We start from the raw sequence: 22,983 nt of genomic DNA, 5'->3' as shown, positions 1-22,983 counted from the left end.
ACTTCTAAATTAACATTTGATTTTTTTTGTATTTTAGAAAATATGTACTTATTATCCCAAAAATAGTTTTGAAAAGTTTATAACTTTATGAACAGTGCACAAATGTGATTTGTTAACAAACTTCAATGACTTCTCCCGGTTGAAAGTGAAAATAGAAATGGATGCTGTTTTGAAATATGACAGGAACGAAGAGGACGATTTGTACAATATTCTTGGATGTAGCGAACATTCTACGGTGAGAAATACTTTATTTCAACTTTACTTGATGCTGATCAGAATTATAATTGCAATCATTATACTTGTACAATAATAATTATCAGGGCTGGGATTCATAACACTAACAGTTAGATCGACTAAGAATATGCTCTCTCTCTCTCTCTCTCTCTCTCTCTCTCTCTCTCTGCACGTACAGTATGATGAAATAGATGGATTCGTACAATTTTTTTTTTACTACATATTTCATGAAAAACTAATAGTGCTATTGACTTTGTGAATATATTTTTCACAAAATATATGTTTCATGAAAGCATCAATAGATACAAATATTAACTGAGGTTTTATTTTCTTCTAAATAACTGAAGTCAAACTAGAATTATGTGGAGATACATTCTGTTCAGTTGAATCATAAAGTGAACCCAGGTGCATGTAGATAGAAATGTATGATCCACAGGCACTTGCATGTAAAGTATGGACACTGCTGACACTCACAATTATGGTGCAAATCCCGATTTTGTGCGTTTTTCTCCCAATCCCACAAGAACTATTTGTTTGATGCTGATAGCATTCTCTTTAGCTGGCATAGTTCACCCATCTGTTGATATGTTAGGAAGATCCATTACTAACGTTTTAAGATTGGTGAGACACAGTTCTGTAGCTATATCCCCTTATCTATGAATTGATCAATGATGGATTAAAAATTAACATCTACAAATGATTTAGATCTTTCTCTCAATAGACTGAACAAATTCTGGTAGAATACAAAACAAGAGTTCTAGATCACCATCCAGACAAAAATCCAGATGATCCAAAGGCAGGTTAGTCCATCATTAAAGCTCACAAATCTAATGTCACACTACATTGTTACTACAGGGTATTCTCAATATGTATGGATATGATTTTGTTTTAAAGCACAGAGATTTGCAAGACTGGCACAAGCAAAAGATATTTTAACTGATCCTGACAAAAGACAAGCTTATGACACATGGAGAAACTCTGGAATCACAGTTCCATATGAAAAATGGCAGGCACTTCGTGATGCAACAAAGACAGTAAGTGTCCACTCCGAGTCCAGTACTGTACAATATACTAGAGACATAAGTGTCCACTCCGAGTCCAGTACTGTACAATATACCAGAGACATAAGTGTCCACTCCGAGTCCAGTACTGTACAATATACCAGAGTTATAAGTGTCCACTCAGAGTCCAGTACTGTATAATATACCAGAGGCATAAGTGTCCACTCCGAGTCCAGTACTGTACAATATACCAGAGTTATAAGTGTCCACTCCGAGTCCAGTACTGTACAATATACCAGAGACATAAGCGTCCACTCCGAGTCCAGTACTATACAATATACCAGAGTTATAAGTGTCCACTCCGAGTCTAGTACTGTACAATATACCAGAGACATAAGTGTCCACTCCGAATCCAGTACTATATGATATACCAGAGACAGTAAGTGTCCACTCCGAGTCCAGTACTGTATAATATATCAGAGTTATAAGTGTCCACTCCGAGTCCAGTACTGTATAATATATCAGAGTTATAAGTGTCCACTCCGAGTCCAGTACTGTATAATATACCAGAGACATAAGCGTCCACTCCGAGTCCAGTACTTTATAATATACCAGAGTTATAAGTGTCCACTCCGAGACCAGTACTGTATGATATACCAGAGAAATATTTTGACTTCATGTTAGTTGGAAAGAGGAATGTTGAATCATTCTTGCAGTATATATATTTCTTTGCATGGACTATGTAGTGTTGAACTCAGCAAATTGTCAATTTCCCTTTAAAATAATTGATTGAGTTTTGAATAGTTTTATGAAATAGGTACATGTAGAATGGAATACAAATGAACATCAATATCTCAAATACGAGTTATCTCGAATATACCACTTAATATATCTAAGTCGACCGCTGGACACAGCCATATTCCATGTATATAAATGATTTTTTAACAAGATGTGTTTGTGAAACACTATGCCCATGGTGGCAACAAAGATAAAAAACTTTGGTGTCAAAAGAAAGGTCTTGAGAGCCATATCACCCACCATTCAAAAGTTATAATCAAGGTTAAAGTTTTAAAAATTGGGTCAAATTGCAAGGTCAAGGTTGAAGATCATGGTATCAAATGAAAGGTCTTGTCATAAGGAATCTATATACAAACTATGAAAATCCAACCTTAAATAATTAAGAGATATTGCTTAGGTTAACTTTTCTTAAAAGTAGATAAAATTGCAAGGTCACAAGGTAAAAAACTTTGGTACCTTCTTAGGTCTTTTTACAAGGACTGCTGGACAGACAGTCAGTACAAAAATAATACGCCTCTGATCTTCAATATAGGGCAATAAAATCTCCTGATATCTTGAATATGGTAGTCTCGAGTACCCCAGTTATATTGAAGTATATTCAAGGTCCCAAGCCCAAATTTTACTTGTTGCAGTCAATTTTCTGGCCTATTAAACATGCCTGGTCTTGTTTCTTCCCACATTCTTGTCTGGGGCTATTCACACCTGTTAAAACTGAGGCTGCTAATTAAGTTGCCGAGGGTGGAATGTTTTTGACCCGTCCATCAGTCCATTTCTTGTCAGTGCAACTTCTCTGAGACCGCTTAACAGGATTTCGTGAAACTTTGTAGTTACAAATGTAATAAGGACACACTGTGTAGATGTGCATATTCGCAGGAAATTCTGATTCAATAATTTTTCTGGGAGTTATACCTCTTTTGAACTTAGAATTTCGAGGCCGTCTTTCCTGTTCTTGTCAGTGATGCATAGCATTACCATTCATTATGTGAGGCATTGTCAAGCAATGTTGGAGTGTGGGGTATGTGAGCTTGCCCACTTCTGCTTTCTTTGTAGTTGGTATGTTTAGTGCAGTCTTCAACTATAAACTGATTAAATTCATTGGATTATGAATAAATACATCCACTATTACGGATATACAGATGGTATTAATTATAAATGCTATGTTATTAATGTGTTTTACAGATAAATGCTAAGATTTTCAATGTGAACTTGAATGTAACAATTATGAACACATTCTATAATACATGCTGTATTAATAACACCGAGAATAGATAAAACATGAAGATTTTCAAAGTCAACTGGAATTTAAGTGGGAGGTCAGTTGCGAATAGAAAAAAACATTCAACAACAGTTCTCAACACAGTACAAACAATTTTTTCCAACCCCTGAGTTAAGAGAAAGTTTTAAGAAGTGATTGATGCTGTTGTAGAGAGAGGGACAAACAGTAAAGCAGTCATCACCAATAAAAACAAAAGCACCCCCCCCCCCCCCACTGAACATATTGTCATAGCAGATCAACAATGATAAAAAAAAAAAATGCTAATGAACAGAGTAGCTTTGGTGTACCAGTAGCTGCAATAATGTAGCCATCTCCATTTTTTTATTCTGACATTTTCGCCCCCCCCCCCCCAAAAAAAAATCGGAGAGGGCTATAGCTAGCTTTGGTGCTGTATCATTCATACAAGTAGTGTGCGTATTATCCTAGATTTTTAAATTTCTTACCTAATCAGTTGTTTAACTACAATGAAATAACTACTTCCCATTCAAGCCTGGAAGTCAGTAATTGTAAGCATGGGATCTGCACAGTCATGGAATTCTAGATATACAAGTCTTATCACTCAGATATAAATAACAGAAGACAAAAGAATGTATAACTTATATGCAAGTGTTTTGCTTTAAATTAATGTAATGCTTTAAAAAATTTGTAATACAGACGTAGGGGAAGTCACTGAAACAAAACCTGAAGAAAGTTCAGATATCTTGAACCCCTGGATATCTTAAAGACCCCTAGATTTAGAGATACAGATTGTACTTTAATGTATATACTGCCATCAATCTCAATTTTTTGTGTCTGAAAATAAAAGATTCGATAGGAGGGCTTAAACTCTGTCTTATATACATTGTTCTGTTTTACAGACATTGCACTGGGCATCAGTTAAACCCCAGCCAACAATTCAATCTCAGGAGTACAGGACAAATATGGAATACTCCTCTTCTTCAGACAACACAGATTTCTCTGCATTTGGATCATCAGAGCCTATTTCACATGCTGCTGTATACGACAGTAAGTATCAATACATTTTCCAAATGATTTCGTTTTGGATTTTGATACCATCTCCAACTGAGGGAATAGTAAGATTGCAGTGGTTTTATACTCCTTGCAGATGAAGTTGAAGGGGGGGGGGGGGGAGGGGGGGGGGGGGGGGGGCTAAAAGAGTATCATGATGTCTCTCTGTTTATCCATAGACAATTTGTGTCTGGAGAATTTTTCTGATGCTATTGACTGCTTATTAGAAAGATTTTGTTGGCACTTTATGATGTAAACCTGTGCTCCTGTTATTTTTAAACTGATTCATTCATCTATTTTAAAGCTGACATGAATTAATAGATACGTACACCTTTCTCATCTTATCCGCCATATTTCTCTCAGGTAGCCTAATTCACTCTACCCGTATATACCCCAAATGTGATTGTCACACCTGAGTGATTTTTCTAGGTGGACTCGACCAGTGCACATCTCCGATAGTAATATATAGGGAATGAGAAACAAATAAAATCACATTTTAAAACATTATGCTTTGCTCAAAATTACAAAATATTTATTGTATATCAATGCAACATTCTGGAAATTTAGATAAGTTAGACAAAAATGAAAAAAAGAAAGAAGCTTTTCTTGCATACTTGCAAGTGCATGCAAGTATTTGCAGTTTCTTATAAAATAAATGCGGGGAAATCATTTGCTAATTACATACTGATAGAATGGAATAAGCAAAGAGCATAAAATATATTATTTATATCAATTCTTGCAAAATAAAGGTGCATGCCATATGCATAATATGTAATGCACACGGTATATTCGCCAAAAAAAAAAACCCTTATCAAATACGGGCATCTATTCAACGGAGATGTGCACTTACCGAAAATATTAAATTCTCTTTATTCTGATAAATCCACGAAACAAAATGATAAACTCCATTTGTATCTCGTTAGAACTTTACAACACGTTGTTATTCCATTATACAGACTGCGACACACTTCACCCGTGCCAAACAGGGTGTCTTCAATCAGGGGAGATGTCAGAGTCGAAAATTTTTCCTGTAATGGCTGTATTGAATGCTTGTCTGGTCGAGGTTTTGCAGTTTATAGAAATCGGGAATCTAATATCTGGTTGGATATATTGCGTGCACAATTCAAAATTTATCGATGATCATATACAAACTTGGATATACAAATAAGGGAATAATGATCGAAATATACACCTGTGTGAAAATGCAGGTATTACATTTGCAATCCATAATAAACAGTTGATTACACAAAGACACATATAAAAGGAAATGTATAAACGAAAATATAGTTTTGTTGTCTCTTTTGGAACCACATAATTATTTACGGTCTCTGTATGTCCATATTCATTGATTGAACAGGAGAGAGAGAGAGAGAGAGAGAGAGAGAGAGAGAGAGAGAGAGCACATAACAATATCTTTAAGTATCATTTCATTCGGATTTAAACTTTCTGAGTTATCATCTGGAAACCAAATTTTTCTAAAATTTTCATTCTATTTTTGGTCACCGTGACCTTGACCTTTGACCATTTTTCTCCAAAATTAATAGGGGTCTTCCTTACCTGGTACCCAACAATATATCAAAGTTTCATTTGATTAGATTGTAAACTTTTCGAGTTATCATCCGGAAACCAATTCTTGCTGCCCGCATCACCAAACCAATAGCCGAGTTCAACTTCGTTGCAACTCGGCTAAAAATACATTAGTTTGAACTGCGCATGTAAAAAATACTGACTTTGTATGTTAGAATAACGGAAAAAAAGTAAATTTCAAAAAAGTGGGGAAAGCAGACCAGCCTTCCTGCCCACCCAACCCCTGTATACGTGCCTGATACAACATATCAATTTGTGTTAAAAGAAAGGTGCATATCTGCATTTCATTAAATTCCAAAGGAGCTCGAATTTATGTGTTCCCCTATTAATTATTTTGTATGCAAGATTCGTTCCTGAATTTAGAATCATGCTTTCAGTCAGAGCAGAAATGAATTCATTTTGAAGTACATCTAGTTTGAATGCAAATGTTGGGTTCCTTCTTTTAATTTCATCAGACTCATTAGAACCCCCTCACCCAAACTATGCAGTTATGTTTTTATTGATATCTAAATCAGTATAAATGAATCCGGATATAAATTATATAATGTTTTTTCGTGATCATATGGATACTGATACTAATAATAAAAAAAAGAAAATGTTTATACTCTTGCCTTTTGTATATCCTACTAATGCATTACAGTATATTTGTATTGTATCATATCAAATAAAACCTCAACACGAATTTTACTGATTTATTAATACTAAAATCTTATCGTACAGCGGTATGGCCATTGCGCCAGATCTACAAAATGAAAATATTTATGAATAAATTACACTCAAGCCTGAAAGTAATCATTATGGCATGTTACAGAAACGTTAAAACACACATATGCTATAGTCCTGCAATGCATGCATGCGATTTTTCTGAATACATGTATTTATGTATTCGTGAATGAAGTTCCTACGCTTGAAAATATCTTGGTCTTTATGCATTTTGTATTGTGATTTTGGTTTACCATTCCTTACACTGTGTAAATGAAGGAAAACTTGGTAAAGGGTACAATTCTACACCATACAATTAGTCAACATGCATGTGTTGCAAAGCAAAATGTACATGTAATAACCAGACATGTATCGTCATTTTTCGGGGGGGTGGGGGTGTTGTTACAACAGGGGGATTCTTCAAAATTTCTTGCCATTCAAAATAATAATCAAAAAAGACGAACGAAAACAGCAATAAAATAAAATAAAACACCCAAACAAACCAAGATGTTTTGTCTGATGTTCAAAGTCCTAATGTGGGGGTGAAGGGTTAAAGAGCCTTTTACTCTGACTGCCTCATTAATTTCCCCCTGCAATTCATTTTCTTCAATTGTTGGGGGTGGGATGGGGTGGTTAGAGTCCTCTACTATGAGGGCCTCATAATACCTTCATTTTCTTAAATGTCAAGTACGGTGATTTTCCTAAAACTTGAGTTTTATACAGAAAAATGTCTGTCGTACACTTATGGATTAATTTCCATGGCAATTTTGATAAAAATCACTTGGCGTGAATTACACGGCGCTATCAAACTTTTACCTGAGCGATTGATAAATGTGTTGTGACGTGAGTTATCGCTCGTAGCTTATGACGTCATCTGAGACAACTTTCGATTGTATTGATAGGCTTTTATAGTGTTTACATAGAAAAGTCCTGTATTTATGGTACAATGCGCTGCTTTGAACTGCAATGTGAAATCGGGACAGGGATTAAGTATGTTTCTTTTCCCAAAAGACCCTAAATTTCGAAGAATTTGGACACTGAAACTGTCAAAAAGAGACACTGAGATTTGTGACAAGCCACAAGGATCAGTGAGTGACACTTTAATTAACGAGGATCAGGTTTCCATCAACCCTGACGCATCATCCTGTTTGATTCCAAACAAAGTCCAAAGTGATGATTAACTGGGCATCCTACAAAACAAGTGGAGGGATGTATTTTAATTTTATAAAAAGTTCAACCCAAAAAGGGGGGATGCAATCCACCCCTTTCTACATCCACCACTGAATGCTTTAATGCGACATTGTATTCAATGGGTTTGCGATTGCATATAAAAATTAATGTTACCCATTACCTAGTTCGAATTGATTCTATTTCTTTTATTAAATGAAATATCTTTCGAATATTGTCGTACTCATACTATATTTATAAGAGACTCATCATTTCATTTATTCACTATATATATTTTGAAAAAATAAAATATAGTAAAAATGGAAATGAATTCAATTTAAAAAACCCATTTTGATAAAACCTTATTTCTTGCGAGGTCAGTCCAATTTCCAAAGCTTTTTTTTAAAAGTTCATTATGAAAACAAGTACAAGGTTTTCCTTTTCCTAATATGCTTTTAAGTGCTACATTAATTAATATATCATGAATCATTAAGGCAAAATTTCACACCTCAAAATGCTACAATTTGTTAACTTTGTGCCGTAATATTTCAATTTCGCATTTGACGTGTGTTGTGAAGAAATTACATGTACTAATAGGCCTAATTTACATTTTATGATATTGTATCTACATGTAGATGTTTTTAAAAAAAAAAAAAGGGGGGGGGGTTACAAATAACGTTGTGCACAATAAGTTTTTTTCTTTTGTCTTATTTTGTTCTTTTTTCAAAAAGGCATTTTTCAATTAAATATATATCTAGCTAAACACATTATAATCTGAATCTGATCAGTCTCATACTAGTAAATCCCATAAAAACAAGATGTGTTTGTGAAACACAAATGCCCCTGATAATGGCCAATTCCGAAGATGGCCAAGGTCACAAGGGCAAATATCTTGGTACCAGTAGAAAGATCTTGTCAAAAGAAATGCTCATGTACAATATGAAAGCTCTAATATTTACCATTTAGAAGTTATGACCAATGTAAAAAAAATTTTTTTTAAAGTAGGTCAAATGTCAAGGTCAAAAGGTTCAATACCAACGGAATGATCTTGTAACAAGGAATACTCATGTGAAATATCAGAGCTCCATCTCTTACTGTTCAAAAGTTATTAGCAAGGTTAAAGTTTTCAAAAAGTAGGTCAAACTCCAAGGTCAAGGTCACAGGGTAAAAAATGTTGGTACCCACGGAAAAGTCTTGTCACAAGGAATACTCATGTGAAATATCAAAGCTCTATCACTTACTGTTCAAAAGGTATTAGCAAGGTTAAAGTTTTCAAAAAGTAGGTCAAATTCCAAGGTCAAGGGTCAAATATGTTGGTACCCACGGAGAGGTCTTGTCACAAGGAACACTCATGTGGAATATCAAAGCTCTATCACTTACTGTTCAAAAGGTATTTGCAAGGTTAAAGTTTTCAAAAAGTAGGTCAAACGTCAAGGTCACGGGGTCAAAAATGTTGGTACCCACGGAAAAGTCTTGTCACAAGGAATACTCAAGTTAAATATCAAAGCTCTATCACTTACTGTTCAAAAGCTATTAGCAAGGTTAAAGTTTTCAAAAAGTAGGTCAAACTCCTAGGTCAAGGTCACGGGGTCAAAATTGTTGGTACCCACGGAAAGGTCTTGTCACAAGGAATACTCATGTGAAATATCAAAGCTCTATCACTTTCATTTATGGCTCACTCACTGGATACTATTAGTGATTGTTATCACATCAGTGCCGCTATGGTATCCCTCCATGTCACACGGTCTTTGGCTATATTTTCGGCCTCCTGATATGTTAGGCCCGCAGTTGTAAAGTTTCTTGCCAGCGTGTCTCGCCATCTCTGCTGTTGTCGTCCTTGTTTTCGTCTGCCTCCGACCGATGTAGGGTCCCACTCGTACATTCGCTTAGGGAATCATTTATGGCAAAACCTTACAATTCATGCCAAGATCTTGTGGCCTTGTATCAGTTATGTTGAGGCTGTGTTGGGTTCACAATATGGGATCAACATTCTTTATGGGAATAATGATTTAAAAAATTCTTTTAAAAATTGCAACAGGTGAGCAACAGTAGGACCAAGGTGACTCAGGTGAGCTATGTGGCTCATGGGCCTTTTCTATGTGTTGAGCTTATTTTTGGAGTATACTGAAACAGCACAGATCAAGTTTTGTTCCAATTGACCTATGGTACTATATCTCTTGGAGTTAAAAAAAAAATTCCTTTTGGGTGTAATGCTTGCAGATAGATGTATAGTTTGAGGTTATACAATTAGGTGTTACAGATTTCATTTGAATTTAATTTACTTTCAGCAGAGTCAAGGACTTTAATTAACCTGATTTTAAGTGTAAATGAGATGAATTACACATCAATCTAAATTCTTGTAGACATTGTGTTGGCTTAACACTTTTTACTTGGCTACTGAGCAGAAGCATTCATGTTATGTAGACACATCTAGTGTGGAATGACCAGATCTTTCCTGTAAAATGTGCTTGCATTGAAGTCCCACTAATGACTATACATAAATTTTCTTTTCTTTTCTTTTTTAGATCAGAAATTGCAGTGGGAGAGGGATCCTCCATCAGACATCTTGAAAAAATTTAGAAATTATGAAATCTAGACAAAAACAAAATGTTCTCCTTGTTGAACAGGGACAGCTGATAGAAAACAAAATGTTCTCCTTGTTGAACAGGGACAGCTGATAGAAAACAAAATGTTCTCCTTGTTGAACAGGGACAGCTGATAGAAAACAAACTGTTCTCCTTGTTGAACAGGGACAGCTGATAGAAAACAAACTGTTCTCCTTGTTGAACAGGGACAGCTGATAGAAAACAAACTGTTCTCCTTGTTGAACAGGGACAGCTGATAGAAAACAAAATGTTTTAAATTATTTAGAAATTGGTATTCTCCATAGATGTTTGCTTAAATGTGGCAAAATTGAAAGTACATGTACACAAAACATCAGTCAATTACATACCAGTAGTTACTGTCTTCATGTTAGATGTATATACAAAGAGATTAGTATCTGTTCAGAAATATATTCAGTATCGTATGTTCAGAAATGGAATCAGTATTGTCTGTATGTAAACAGTTTCATGTTTTGTTTTATTATGTGTAATGCTTTGTTTAGTGGCGAATGTTCAAGAAAGAAGTCTTTCAAATTGCAAAATATCTCATTCCAATACGGGGGGCATGTATCTGATGTTTGATATTGTTTTTGTTATATGTTTTTAACATTAATTGTTATGTTAGAATTTTGATGACCAGTAAATTATAAAATGAAAGATAGTTTTCATTTCTTATTCTTAATTTGCACAGATGTATAGAAGTAATAGGAACAACTCTCATGCTGTAAAACACTCCCATCCAATATATTCAGTAGTAAACGCAGAAAGGATTAACATTAAATAGAAGCAAAAAATGACTTTAAAAATATACTTGACATCAAAACCATGGGGAACATTTACACCAAGTTTGAAGATACATGCAATCACCTAGGATTTATTAGTGCTGTTTTTTCTTTAATTGACTACCCATGAAAGTATGGCTTTGACCTCAAGATATAGTAGGCATCTTCCTTTCACCATGGGGTCAACATGTGTATCAGGTTTGAGTATCTTAGCTTCATTATCCCCACAAAATTTGTTGGGAGAGGGGATATACTGTAGTAGCAACACTGGGGGCGACTATGTGTGTGTGTAACACTGAGCTTGTAGACACTCTACAGGCCACATTTTTTGCTCAGTTGATTTAATACTTCACATAAAGTTGTTATCAACAGAAGAATCTTATTGATTTTAGGGTCAAGGTCACTATGGGACTTCATAGAAAGAGCTTGTAGACACTCATTGTGAGGGGATGTGCCTTGTCTTGTGGAGCTCTTTTTAGTAATTATTATTTTCCTTCCCCCCCCCCAAGATGATGAGTGAAGTAATGGACACACAGAAACAGGGTACCCCCTCTGAACTTAGAATATGCTCTGGCAAAGTGGAGGATGAAATTAACTTTTTATTTTGTTGTGATAAACATAAAGAAGCAGTTACTGGAATGTATTTCAAAATCATGCACTAACTTCTTTAAGCTGAACCTTCAAGAGAAACCTAAATGGTTAATGACCTGTTTAGACGGGGATATTTTGGATAAATTTTTACAGAAGAACTGTTGCTAACGTGTAAACATTGACACATGGTTTATATTTATAAATTGATGGAATTTGCTTACATTATGGCACTGGACACTGGGAGAATTGATCCATGGCCTGCATGATCTTATAAGATTCTTGTAAATTAAGAACCGTCCCCTGGTGTGTTTTGCATGTTACCAGATTTAATATACACTATATTGACAATTACAATCTTGCATTGGACACAGGAAAAATATTCTGTTTAAAACAATATTACTAGTAAGAGATTCTTAAGTACTGTCCCCTTGTGTCCTTTACAGTTTTGTGATCAACTTTTAAAATTATTACATATGTAGCGGTCGGCCGGGTTCGATCACAGGTGGCCAGTTAGCTCAGTTGGTAGAGCACCCGACTAGAGATTCAGGGGGCCTGGGTTCGAATCCCGGTCTGGTCCGTTGCATTTTCTCCCTTACCTGTTACACATATATATGCTATGACAATGGTATACATGTACCGTACTACATCTAGTCATGTTCTAATCTCCTTTCTATTGTTGCTTTCCCTCTACTTACAATCAATCTGAATTGTATTTTGTGTGAACAAAACTTTGTTATACATGCATGTCCTTAATTTGTATGTTTCTAATCATTAATGTTCTTTCATGTTATTGTCCCTTGTGGGTCCATAATTTGTCAATAAATGATATCATATAGCACTAAAATGACCAATCACAAGATTGATTGATGTTTTCCGCTACACTCAACAATTTTTCATTTATCTGGTGGCGCCCAGTTTTTATTGGTGAAAGAGAACCCAGATACCATGTAACTGGGAAGAGACCACCGACCTTCCGAAAGTAAACTGGGAAACTTTCTCACTTACCGGCACGAGCAGGATTCGAACCCTCGCCGACAGGCCGTGTGATTTTGAGCGCGATGCTCTAACCACTCGGCCACGGAGGCCCCTCCCATGACAAGAACAATTAGATTGTGAAATTTTTGGGATGACCTGTCCCTTTCTCAAGATAAATGAAAAGGTTTACATAGGATGGCTAAAAATATACAAAAACACTAGCACTAAAACTACACTAAATCAATTACACAGCAAATTACATGTTTACTGTTTTTGGCTTGCTAATTGATGTTTTCTAGGGAGCGAATTAGGCCATGACACGTACTCCTTTTCCACAATGCATCAAGTAGTAATGATAGACTTAATTAATCTCAGGTAGGACGTTAATGTTATGTTAATCAGTACAAAAGTCAAGTCGTATCCGGTAAGATTCTCTCGTTACTGTGCACTAAGAATAAAAGAAATGATAAATAAAAATATTTAAAAAAAAAAAATTAAAATTATTATTAATATACGTTAAATAAAAAAAATAATTAAAAAATAAGAAATAAAAATATTTCATTAAAAAAAAGAACAAAAAAGTAAACAATGTGAACCAACTCATGAAACAGGATTAGCAGTGAAGAAAGTGAAATAATCATCAAGTATTCCTGATCATGTTTAAGATAGAAGAGCAAAATAAACTATTATAGAATCACAGAAAACCAGTAGTCTTGTAAACTAGTACATGTATGTAGTTCAGTAAATTAGTATATGTGAAACTAGTAAACATGGATTTAAGCTAGAAATTTAATGGAAAGTTTGGGACATGATCAAACAAGTAGATCAAGCTCAGAATGTGGTAAGGGTTTAGCCTATATTCATTCTGGTGAAGTCAGTGGGTTTGTCGATACCTTGAGGGTCGAATGACTTCAGCCTGTGCATCCAGAATCTTTCCTTTTGCTTTTTTTGGGTATCTGATGCAATATATATTTTCAAAGTAATTATATAATAGATAAAGACCTCAATGTCAGGTCAATATGTATTTATGAGGACCCATAGTGGCCAATATTGAACTCGGGTACAGATACAAAATTGACTTTGGGCTCAATAGTCAATCTGCCTCCTTATAAACACATACTGACCTACACTGAGTCCATATTTGTATATAATTTGGATTTTAATACATACATTGTAATTATTATTAGTACATTTTGCATTACGGGGTGGGGGGTGTTATTACATTTAACATCAAGATCAACCCAAAATGTAATGAGTTTATCACATTTTGTGGCATTATTACACTTTGCATTGCTACAATGGTAGTAAAAAGAATCTTGATAAATCCCTGTACATGTAATTGTATGTACTCAGTTTGGTAGCTTGATATCAAAGATTAAAGAATATAATTATAAAAAAAAAAAATTACAAATTCTTACCATAAGACCCATAGAGTGCCAACCAGACCCATGACTTTTTACAATTTTGGTAATTCTTATCATTACTATGTGCACAGTTTGTTTGTTTAAAGTCCAGGAGTAACAAAGAAGATACTTCATGAAATAACACAGCTTTAGGATATATGAGCCATAAAGTCCACCCTAGCACCATAACACCTCATCCAGGGGTCATGAACTTCACAGTCTAGTGTATAGGCATCCTTGCTCATCGTAAGTATCCAGACATGACCAGTCGATCAGATCAGTAATCAATCATTAATCAATAGTAATCGAACATTCATACACACGCCAGATGTCCAAGAATATAGAACAAGATTTTCATATTATTTCATCATTTTTTGAGTTTTGGTTCTGCCCCGCAGCCCTCAGAAGGCCAGGGGAATATTGCATGCATAGTTTGGTAAAAATTAACCCAGTACAATTTCAGAAGTTGAAAATATTCAAATGTTAATACACAACAACAGACAAAAACAGATTTGCAGTCAGTTACCTAAGTGTACTAAGGTGTTCATGTACTGTAATATAAAAATTGCATTTATTAGGATCTGATAGAATTCAACTATTTCTAATAATTTGCGAAATAAAACAAACACTAACCTCTTTTCAAAATTGATATAAAAGTACAACTCCATTTTTAAATGACATATACATGTATTTCGAAAAATTAAAAAACATATTGATTATGTAAAATGACAATAAGAATATGTATTTATTGGAAGTATACTGCATAATAAACTAAGAACCATTGCTTGCAGCTATTTTTTCCTTCAAACTGATAGACATTGATTGCTTGTTAATACAATCACAAAGTCTGTTTTCTGATGATGAAATCTATGTTGTTGATGAGAAAATTTGTAAGGTGTTCATAGTTTTTAATTCATCCAGAGCTCTCATCTCTTCTTAAATCCATATTTCTTTCTCTCATAAAACAAATCAGTCTTTGCACTTCCTAAGTTTACAATCTTGGGACATCCATCTCTCTGAAACAGAAAAAAAATTAAATTCATTCTAATTGATAAGATTTGCAGATTAAAGAAAACTATATTTGCAGATCATGGTTTTATATAATAAATAAAACTAGTTCTAACTGTATTGGGGACTGTTACAGATGTTCCTCAAACATCCTATCACATACCAACTGGTGCCATTTTTTGTTAGTTATTTCATTCATTCAATAAAAAGTTACATTAGGCCAATTCAACGTAATTAGTTGATTATCATCCGGGGTCACAAAAAAATATGGGGTGGGTGGATGGATTTTATTTTTTAATTTTTATTTCCCCCCGAGAAAAAAAATTAATGACTAAAGGCATCACACAAAGTGTTAATCAAGTTAACATTCAAAGAATCCTTGGTAGAAAATATAAAACCAACATTCTGTGACTTTAATCATTCACTCATGTCACTGAGAAGCAAGTTGGTTTGAAATCGTAATTTTTGCAAAAATAAAAAAAATCGGGGCGGGCCCTTTTTTGAGGGGCAGGTGGGGATGATAATCTATCAATTAATTTGAATTGGCCTTATACATACAGTATCAATAGGGGTCATCTACTCTTTAGGGGGCACCAGTGTACTAAGTTTGATGTCTGTCAAGCAAAGGGTTCTCAAGATATTGAGCGGACAGTGTCTTCCTATGTCCTTTGACCAGAAAATCACTAGGGGTCCTCATAACCAACCCACATATGAATTATCATTACGATCAAATGGTTCTCAAGATATTGAGCGGACAACATGTGGTCTACTGACTGACTGGTGCAGAGCAATATGCCCCTTTTCTTTGAATGGGAGCATAAATATCATAATGATTAAGTGAATGGTTCTCAAAATATTGAGTGGACAACATGTGATCTACCGACCCACATATGCAAAGCAATATGTCCCTCTTCTTTCAGGGGGTGGGGGGTGGGAAGAAGGAGAGAATAGTAAGAAACAGAGTAAAAACAATATGTAACATGATTAACATTAACCCATAGTTCGATACCCATGGTTCATTTTGTCTTCCTACTCATCACCCAATGGTGTGTGTATATATATATATATATTGAAATACAGAATAAAGCAAGATCAACAGTGGGTATCCAACATTGACACTAACTTATATACACATTTATCACACAATAGTACCATTTCCAGGTTCATGACGCGGGTTCGGAAAAACGATATGGACTCGTAGCACAGGTTAACAATTATGCAAATTATGTAGGTCAATCACATGCATTCATGCGCAACGTAAACAAAACAACATGACATCTTTTGAAATTGGCGACTGTTAAAATTGACGGAAAAGGGCATGCTATTGTAACTAAAGTTGTTTCAAGAGGAGTTTGTGTTTTTATGACGAGAAAATAAGTGACATTGACTTTAAGACAGAAATTTCAAGCACCAGGCTAAGTTTAATTCCCCAAACCATGACAGAGCAGATGACGTCAAACAATAACAACATGAACAAGAGGCCAATTTAGGGCCACATCGCTCACCCGAGTTACCTTGGCCCATATCTGAAGACTTTCCATATACATATTTGCATGTAAAACATTAGTCTGTATTGTGGCCCCAACCTACCCCTGAAGGCCATGATTTTTACAAACTTGAATCTGCACTATTCCGGGAAGCTTTCATGTAAATCGCAGCTCCTCTGGCCCATTGGTTCTTGAGAGGATGCTTTTTAAAGATTTTTTCTATTTATTTCCAATTTCCCATGTAAAATTTTTATCACCTATTGTGGCCATGATTTGAACAAACTTGAATCTGCACTATGTCAGGAAGCTTTCCTGTAAATCTCAGCTCTTCTGGCTCATTGGTTCTTGAGAAGAAGATTTTTAAAGATTTTCCCTATATATATTTCTGTGTAAAACTTTGATCCCCTATTGTGGCCCCAATCTACCCCCGGGGGCCATGATTTGAACAAACTTGAATTTGCACTATGTCAGGAAGCTTTCCTGTAAATCTCAGCTCTTCTGGCTCATTGGTTCTTGAGAAGAAGACTTTTAAAGATTTTCCCTATATATATTTCTATGTAAAACTTTGATCCCCTATTGTGGCCCCAATCTACCCCCGGGGGCCATGATTTGAACAAACTTGAATTTGCACTATGTCAGGAAGCTTTCCTGTAAATCTCAGCTCTTCTGCCTCATTGGTTCTTGAGAAGAAGATTTTTAAATGACCCCACCCTATTTTTGCATTTTTGTGATTATCTCCCCTTTGAAGGGGGCATGTCTCTTCATTTGAACAAACTTGAAAGCCCTTTACCCAAGGATGCTTTTGGCCAAGTTTGGTTATAAATCTTACATTCGTGCTTTTGGTATATGAAATTTGTTGTTGGGTTTAAATATTTCCCTAACCAAGGCTCGGGAAATATTAAAACCGGCAACTCGTTTCATAAATTTCATATGCCATAAGCACTCGTTCAAGATCCTCTATGTTTTAAACTTTCAATGAGGTAAATGTATCTCATTTTGAACTCTAATCTAGAGCATGCAATTTATAAATACATGTACATATATATGCATTCATCATTACACAGGTTATTATTTATCTGTAACTCACATCCTTTTCCATGATGGTGCATTCTTTGCAGTAGTAAGCATCTGAGACTCCAGGACCTCCACAGATGACACAACGACCTTGGTAAGAACCATAATTACACTCATCACAGATCCGCACCAACGTACAGGGTCTGACGTAGGAATCACATATCACACATTTACCATCACCTGCAGAACAAAGTCTATTTGTGAACTTCCAGGACTATCAATTCTACAGAGTAGCTTAAAGACTGTCAGTTAGAAAAGGATCAATGTAAACAGGGGCATAATATATTACTGAGTAAGTGAGCAATCTCTACCCCGAGTTATTGTTTCTTACACTCGCATATACCTCTGTCAATGTATCAAAATAAGCAATGTTATTCCATATGTAAATCCAATTATGGCTTAAAAAACTAAGAAATACTTTATTAAATATCGGGAAAATGTAGGACAAGCAAATATTTGTAGTTTTCCCCCCCATTACCATGCATTCTTCATATACCTATGTATAGGCCTGGTGCAATAGAACAACTTAATATCCGCGTTTCAACCCAAATCAATTCTTGTGTCACAAAAAGACTTGATATCTGCTCAGTATTTATTTATGTATATTTTTGTAACTGAAGTCAAAACCATACTTTATTTGAGCATACATGCCATTTTACATGGAATCTTGTAAAACCCTTGAGATGTTGACAGAGGTGTAGAGATTAATTCTGGGTAGAGATTGCTAAGTGAGCTCTGCTGTCTGCTGAATGATGTGTGTTAACAAAATTTGAAAGTTAAGATGAAGAAAATTTGCTACAATAGGATCTGATATAACCCCATAGGGGATCATGTCCACATGACCTTTCGCTTGGAATATTCATGAGAACTATCAGCCAGTCAGATTGCGCCATACAAACAATGATGGTTATTTAGGCGGTTCCCAACAATTCGTAAACAAGCTGCAGTAATCTCTCTTCCACAAAGTATATTCCACACTATAAGATTGTTTATTCTCACATAAGAAATTTTAAACTTTCGCATCAATGCCTAATCTATTCCGTTCATTCAAACAACAAATCGTACGATGTAAAATACACCCAAATTAAATTAATTGTGAAATGTGATTTATGTATGAATAGGATTGGGTACGATTTGAATAGTTTTCAAAATAGTTTACTTAATTAATGCGAGGATTATAACACCAGTCGACGTAAACGGTGCATTGTGACGTCACATCTAACTGTGATGTGTTTTCTTTAAAACCAAACAATCGCAGCTGTTTTCCTTGAATTGTAAACACCGACGGTTTCAAAGCAGATGAGCTGATTGGCTGATATAAAGTTCATCTGAACATGACCCCTAATCGGGTTATGTCAGATCTTCTTACGCAGAGTATATGGCGTGGATCTAAGAAGTCTGATTTTAATTAGATTGATTTTGCTTACACCACATGCTTATCTTCAAAACTACTTGTCAGTCTGTCAGACTTGGCTGATGTCAAACTGAGACAAAATTACCTCTTCGGATATGTGCTATATAAAACTTTCTAATAAATATCATATGCTTATCAAGACATGTTGTATTTCTTTTACATGCAAAACAGACAGAAGGGAAGTAACTGTCTACACTGGAATTTGTGTAACCTTTGACACTTGATGTCATAATGTAGAAAATGAATAAAAAATCCTTAGTTAATGGTATGTGGTTCAATTAAGATACTGTTAAGCCAAATAAAAAAATATGTTTTGTTCTGGTTACCCGACTGTCCATAGTTGTTACCCCTTCTCATTAAAAAATATCTTGAGAAAAAAGTGTGCATTATATATATTCGGCAAACTATGGTAACTGATTTTGGAAATAGTTAAAAAAAAAGAAGGCTAGGGTCAGAGGTCAAAACTAGGGATGGTCGGGTAACCGGAATCACACATATTATTTTATTTGGCCTTCAGGGCTCAAAATTAGCGAGAAATACTCACAAAATGCGAGTACATTTGAAAAATAGCGAGTAAACATAGTAGACATGCGAAAATCTTAGCGAGTGGTGATTTACAAACCATGATCGTATCGTATCCGTTTTATATGGTGATGCGCTATTCGCTTTTCTTAAACTTACATTCAGAATCATACAAATGCTTACATGAACGACCGATTTCAACAACCGTTTCCATCAAGATTTTTCTTTTATGATATTTTAAGAAACTCGGAGTCAAACAATTGCTTTAGAGGTGGGACATTGCATTATGATGAAAAATATCGACATGTGCCACGAGTCCTGTTCACTTATAGGGGGTGATTAAATTGAATTCCAAGTATGATGTTTTTGTTATTCATTTATCTAAAATAAAAATAAAAATCGGAGTCTATGTTTTACCAAGTCTTCTGGTAGTCATTTTTATCAGAATGACCTACATTGTATCTACATTAATTTATTGTCATATTGATGACACGAGTGCACTGTTCGGCGCATAGACAATTATCAAAAAAGTCAATGGGACTCGTGATCGTGTTGCTTATAAACCATGAGTCCGGGATTCACTTTGAAAAATCACTAGTGACACCCCTGATGTGGCATGAAATTGGAAGACATTGGATCTAGACCTGCGGTAAACTGGTTGTGGATTAGAGGTGCGATGGTCAAGAGACCTAAACATTGCACCATATAACTTACGTAACTTAGTGTCTTGTCCAAACGATGCCTGTTGACCCACTAGGCTCAATAATGATGGGGAAAATCATTCATTTAGAAAAATATGTATAAAAAAAGAGCACGCAGCTTCATTATTTTTATTTTAGCTTGTAGGTTTTCATTTTAGCCTGTAGATTTTTTACCTACAGGCTAAAATTAGCCTGTGGTAGAAAAGGTTAATTTCGAACCCTGGCCTTATGTGTGTATTAAAGTGATCCTCTGGCTGAAAAACAACATTAAAAACCTGCACAGATCACTCAAATAACAAACAAATATATTGGAAAACAATGCGCAATGAATGAATGAATAATTACAGAAATGCTCAGGGCAGCCAATACATGACCTTGCCTATTCAAATCCTGGAGCTAAGATAGATTCAGGGTTCCCACTTCTGGTAAAAAGGGAGCGGGCCCTCCGGCAATTTGCCCCTATCATAATTCAGATACCAAATTTCATAACAATATTTAAAAAATAAATTTCATTTTTGGAAATACATGGGGGCATAAAGTGGGACGCTTTAAGCCGACATACTTCAGGAAGAGTGTTAGCACAGCATGAAAAGTACATTGTGTGTGAAGCACTGCAGTTCATACTTCATCTATTTAAAAAAATTAAATTCATTTCTTATATATTTACATTTTACTTTTATTTGAATACAAAGCTGGTAAAATAGACAAACTGTATTCATCAAGATTTATATGCGCATTGCTCACAAATGCAATGCATTGGTAGGGAAATTTGACTTCTGGAGAACTTGTACCCAGGAGAACCCGGAGAACTTGTACCCAGAAATTTGTTCTCTCGGAGAACTCGTACCCAAATTTCTGGGTACGAGTTCTCCTGGGTATGAGTTGTCCTGATACCGGAAATTTAGATATCATTGGAAATGAATTTTTTTTTATGTTAAATATTTTTCTACAGAATGAAACAACCCACATTAAAATACTTACATTTTTCACAAACTCTACCAATAGCTGAAAAGATAAAATTGATAAGTATATAAAGTGCTTCTATATCTAAAATTTTTGGTTAAAAGTTTAAATGCAAGTCGGCAATCGACAACTAGGCTTAAACAATTGTTGAAACAGGTTAAGCCTATTTAAAGGGACTGGTTCACGATTTTTGATAAAAATATTTTTCTTTTTTTATGTTTAACATTGAAAATATAACTCATTTAATGTTGACAACCAAAATTTTGACCTTCTGAATGCAACAATAAAAGCAATATTTTAGCCTTAAATCTGGGTTATGTAAACAAAGACTTGAGTCTTTTTATGTATACAAACAAACAAGTGAAATATTGATTTTGTCATATAAAGCATCTTAATTTTGCATAGTCACAAATTTTAACTTTTAAATAACACGTTTTACCCCAAAATGCTTGAAATGTGAAAGATATAATAGAGGGCGAAGCCCTCTCACGGCCCGAAGGGCCGTGAGAGCAGAGCTCTCCCTATATGTAACACGTATATATATACATGTTTAAAAGGAAAATATAGGAAAATAATGAAAAATTAAACCATACCTATGGAACTTGAAAATTTTGGTACTAATTGCGTCGATTCAAATATTAGCGCGCGGACATGTATTTCTCCATTTTGAATCTCGTCTACCCTAGTTCACGTCGTTCTGAGATGTTACATAAAATCCGTAAAAGCATGTAGATCTTATTTTCCTAATCATATATAATCACTCCACGATTAACGCCATGTTTTTCGTTGTGGTTCAAACGCTATGTTTGTAAATTGGCTAAATAACGACGCTAAATATGACGTCACAATGTACTGTTTACATCGATTGCGTTATATTTCCCGCGTTCAATACATAGGCGGAATTAGGATGCTTTGATACAGCTCCGTCCGGGTTGTTTTTTGTCCTGTTCTGGATATAGATTATAATGTCAAAACTTTTTTGCTTCGCCCTCTAACACGGTAACGCCGTAAAACATATTAAATTTAGATCGATATCCATTTCTTTTGAAAATTTCATAAACAATACCATACTACAATCTTTGTTTACAAAACAAATAATAAACTCTCTACATTGAGCTTCTGTGATAATGTACAACCTTAATTTTTATGTGAAACCTTTAAATAAACACAATGAAGAGTTGGTTTTGATCATTGAACATGTTGAAAGTGAAAAATAAAATTTTGAGGAAAATCGTGAATCAGCCCCTTTAATGACTGTACCGCTGCAAAGTACCAGCAGTGAACAAAAGCAATGAAAAATACTGAAAATGTTAACAATATTTTCTATAACAATAAAAGATGTTATTGTTAAAATTTAAACTAATAAACTCTGAAAATTATGTAGTTTCTTACATTTTTCTGATGCACAATTGCTTGAGTATGATTTGAATAACAGATTACAGCTCAAAGGATGTAAAGATAAAAATAAAATAAAAAATATACAAATAACACACACCTACGCCAGGCTGTTTTCTGCAGAAAATCAGATCAGGGTGATGCTTTGCCATGTTTAGAAAACGTTTCGTCGAGGTGAGATATTTGTTTTCAGTATCTACACTATTACCCTTTCTAAATAAACGTTTAGAAGACTATGACAGTATTTGAAAACTACGTACAAGTTAATCGTCTTGTTAAAATCTTACGTGCG

General features: G+C 34.9%; 2 protein-coding genes across 4 annotated transcripts; one reads left to right on the top strand and one right to left on the bottom strand.

Moving 5' to 3' along the window:
• The first annotated feature begins 28 nt into the window (after positions 1-28).
• On the top strand, positions 29-11,037 carry LOC125670668 (J domain-containing protein-like). Of its 3 annotated transcripts, none has more exons than XM_048905977.2 (5): positions 29-235; positions 956-1,034; positions 1,129-1,268; positions 4,167-4,314; positions 5,274-7,366. In XM_048905977.2, exons 1-5 carry the CDS (start codon positions 158-160, stop codon positions 5,483-5,485), a joined length of 657 nt encoding a protein of 218 aa, XP_048761934.2. In that variant the 5' UTR covers positions 29-157; the 3' UTR covers positions 5,486-7,366. The 3 variants fall into 3 exon arrangements, with proteins under 3 accessions (XP_048761934.2, XP_048761937.2, XP_048761936.1); XM_048905979.2 differs by lacking the exon at positions 5,274-7,366 and adding an exon at positions 10,299-11,037 and having other exon boundaries at positions 85-235; XM_048905980.2 differs by lacking the exons at positions 956-1,034; positions 1,129-1,268 and having other exon boundaries at positions 5,274-7,413.
• Positions 11,038-14,484: 3,447 nt separating this feature from the next.
• Positions 14,485-22,923, bottom strand: LOC125670670 (PHD finger-like domain-containing protein 5A). Its single transcript, XM_048905982.2, has 4 exons — positions 22,792-22,923; positions 21,315-21,338; positions 17,710-17,876; positions 14,485-15,143 (listed from the first exon to the last, which is right to left on the bottom strand). The coding sequence occupies exons 1-4, from the start codon at positions 22,841-22,843 to the stop codon at positions 15,054-15,056; spliced, it is 333 nt and encodes a 110-aa protein (XP_048761939.1). The 5' UTR covers positions 22,844-22,923; the 3' UTR covers positions 14,485-15,053.
• Positions 22,924-22,983: the final 60 nt, after the last annotated feature.

This window comes from Ostrea edulis, chromosome 4, assembly GCF_947568905.1.
Source record: "Ostrea edulis chromosome 4, xbOstEdul1.1, whole genome shotgun sequence".
Taxonomy (NCBI): Eukaryota; Metazoa; Mollusca; class Bivalvia; order Ostreida; family Ostreidae; genus Ostrea; species Ostrea edulis.
Note: the sequence above shows the minus strand (reverse complement) of the source record. Positions and strands in the feature narration are given on the sequence as shown.

Bases quoted from the DNA above. Each gene is read 5' to 3' on its own strand.
- LOC125670668 (XM_048905977.2), top strand. From the start codon at position 158: ATGGATGCTGTTTTGAAATATGACAGGAACGAAGAGGACGATTTGTAC. The intron at 236-955 runs GTGAGAAATACT...TTCTCTCAATAG, and splicing joins GATGTAGCGAACATTCTACG to ACTGAACAAATTCTGGTAGA. The intron at 1,269-4,166 runs GTAAGTGTCCAC...TCTGTTTTACAG, and splicing joins TTCGTGATGCAACAAAGACA to ACATTGCACTGGGCATCAGT.
- LOC125670670 (XM_048905982.2), bottom strand. From the start codon at position 22,843: ATGGCAAAGCATCACCCTGATCTGATTTTCTGCAGAAAACAGCCTGGC. The intron at 21,339-22,791 runs GTGTGTGTTATT...TTATCTTTTCAG, and splicing joins CAGAAAACAGCCTGGCGTAG to CTATTGGTAGAGTTTGTGAA. The intron at 15,144-17,709 runs GTGAGTTACAGA...TTTCTGTTTCAG, and splicing joins GCACCATCATGGAAAAGGAT to AGAGATGGATGTCCCAAGAT.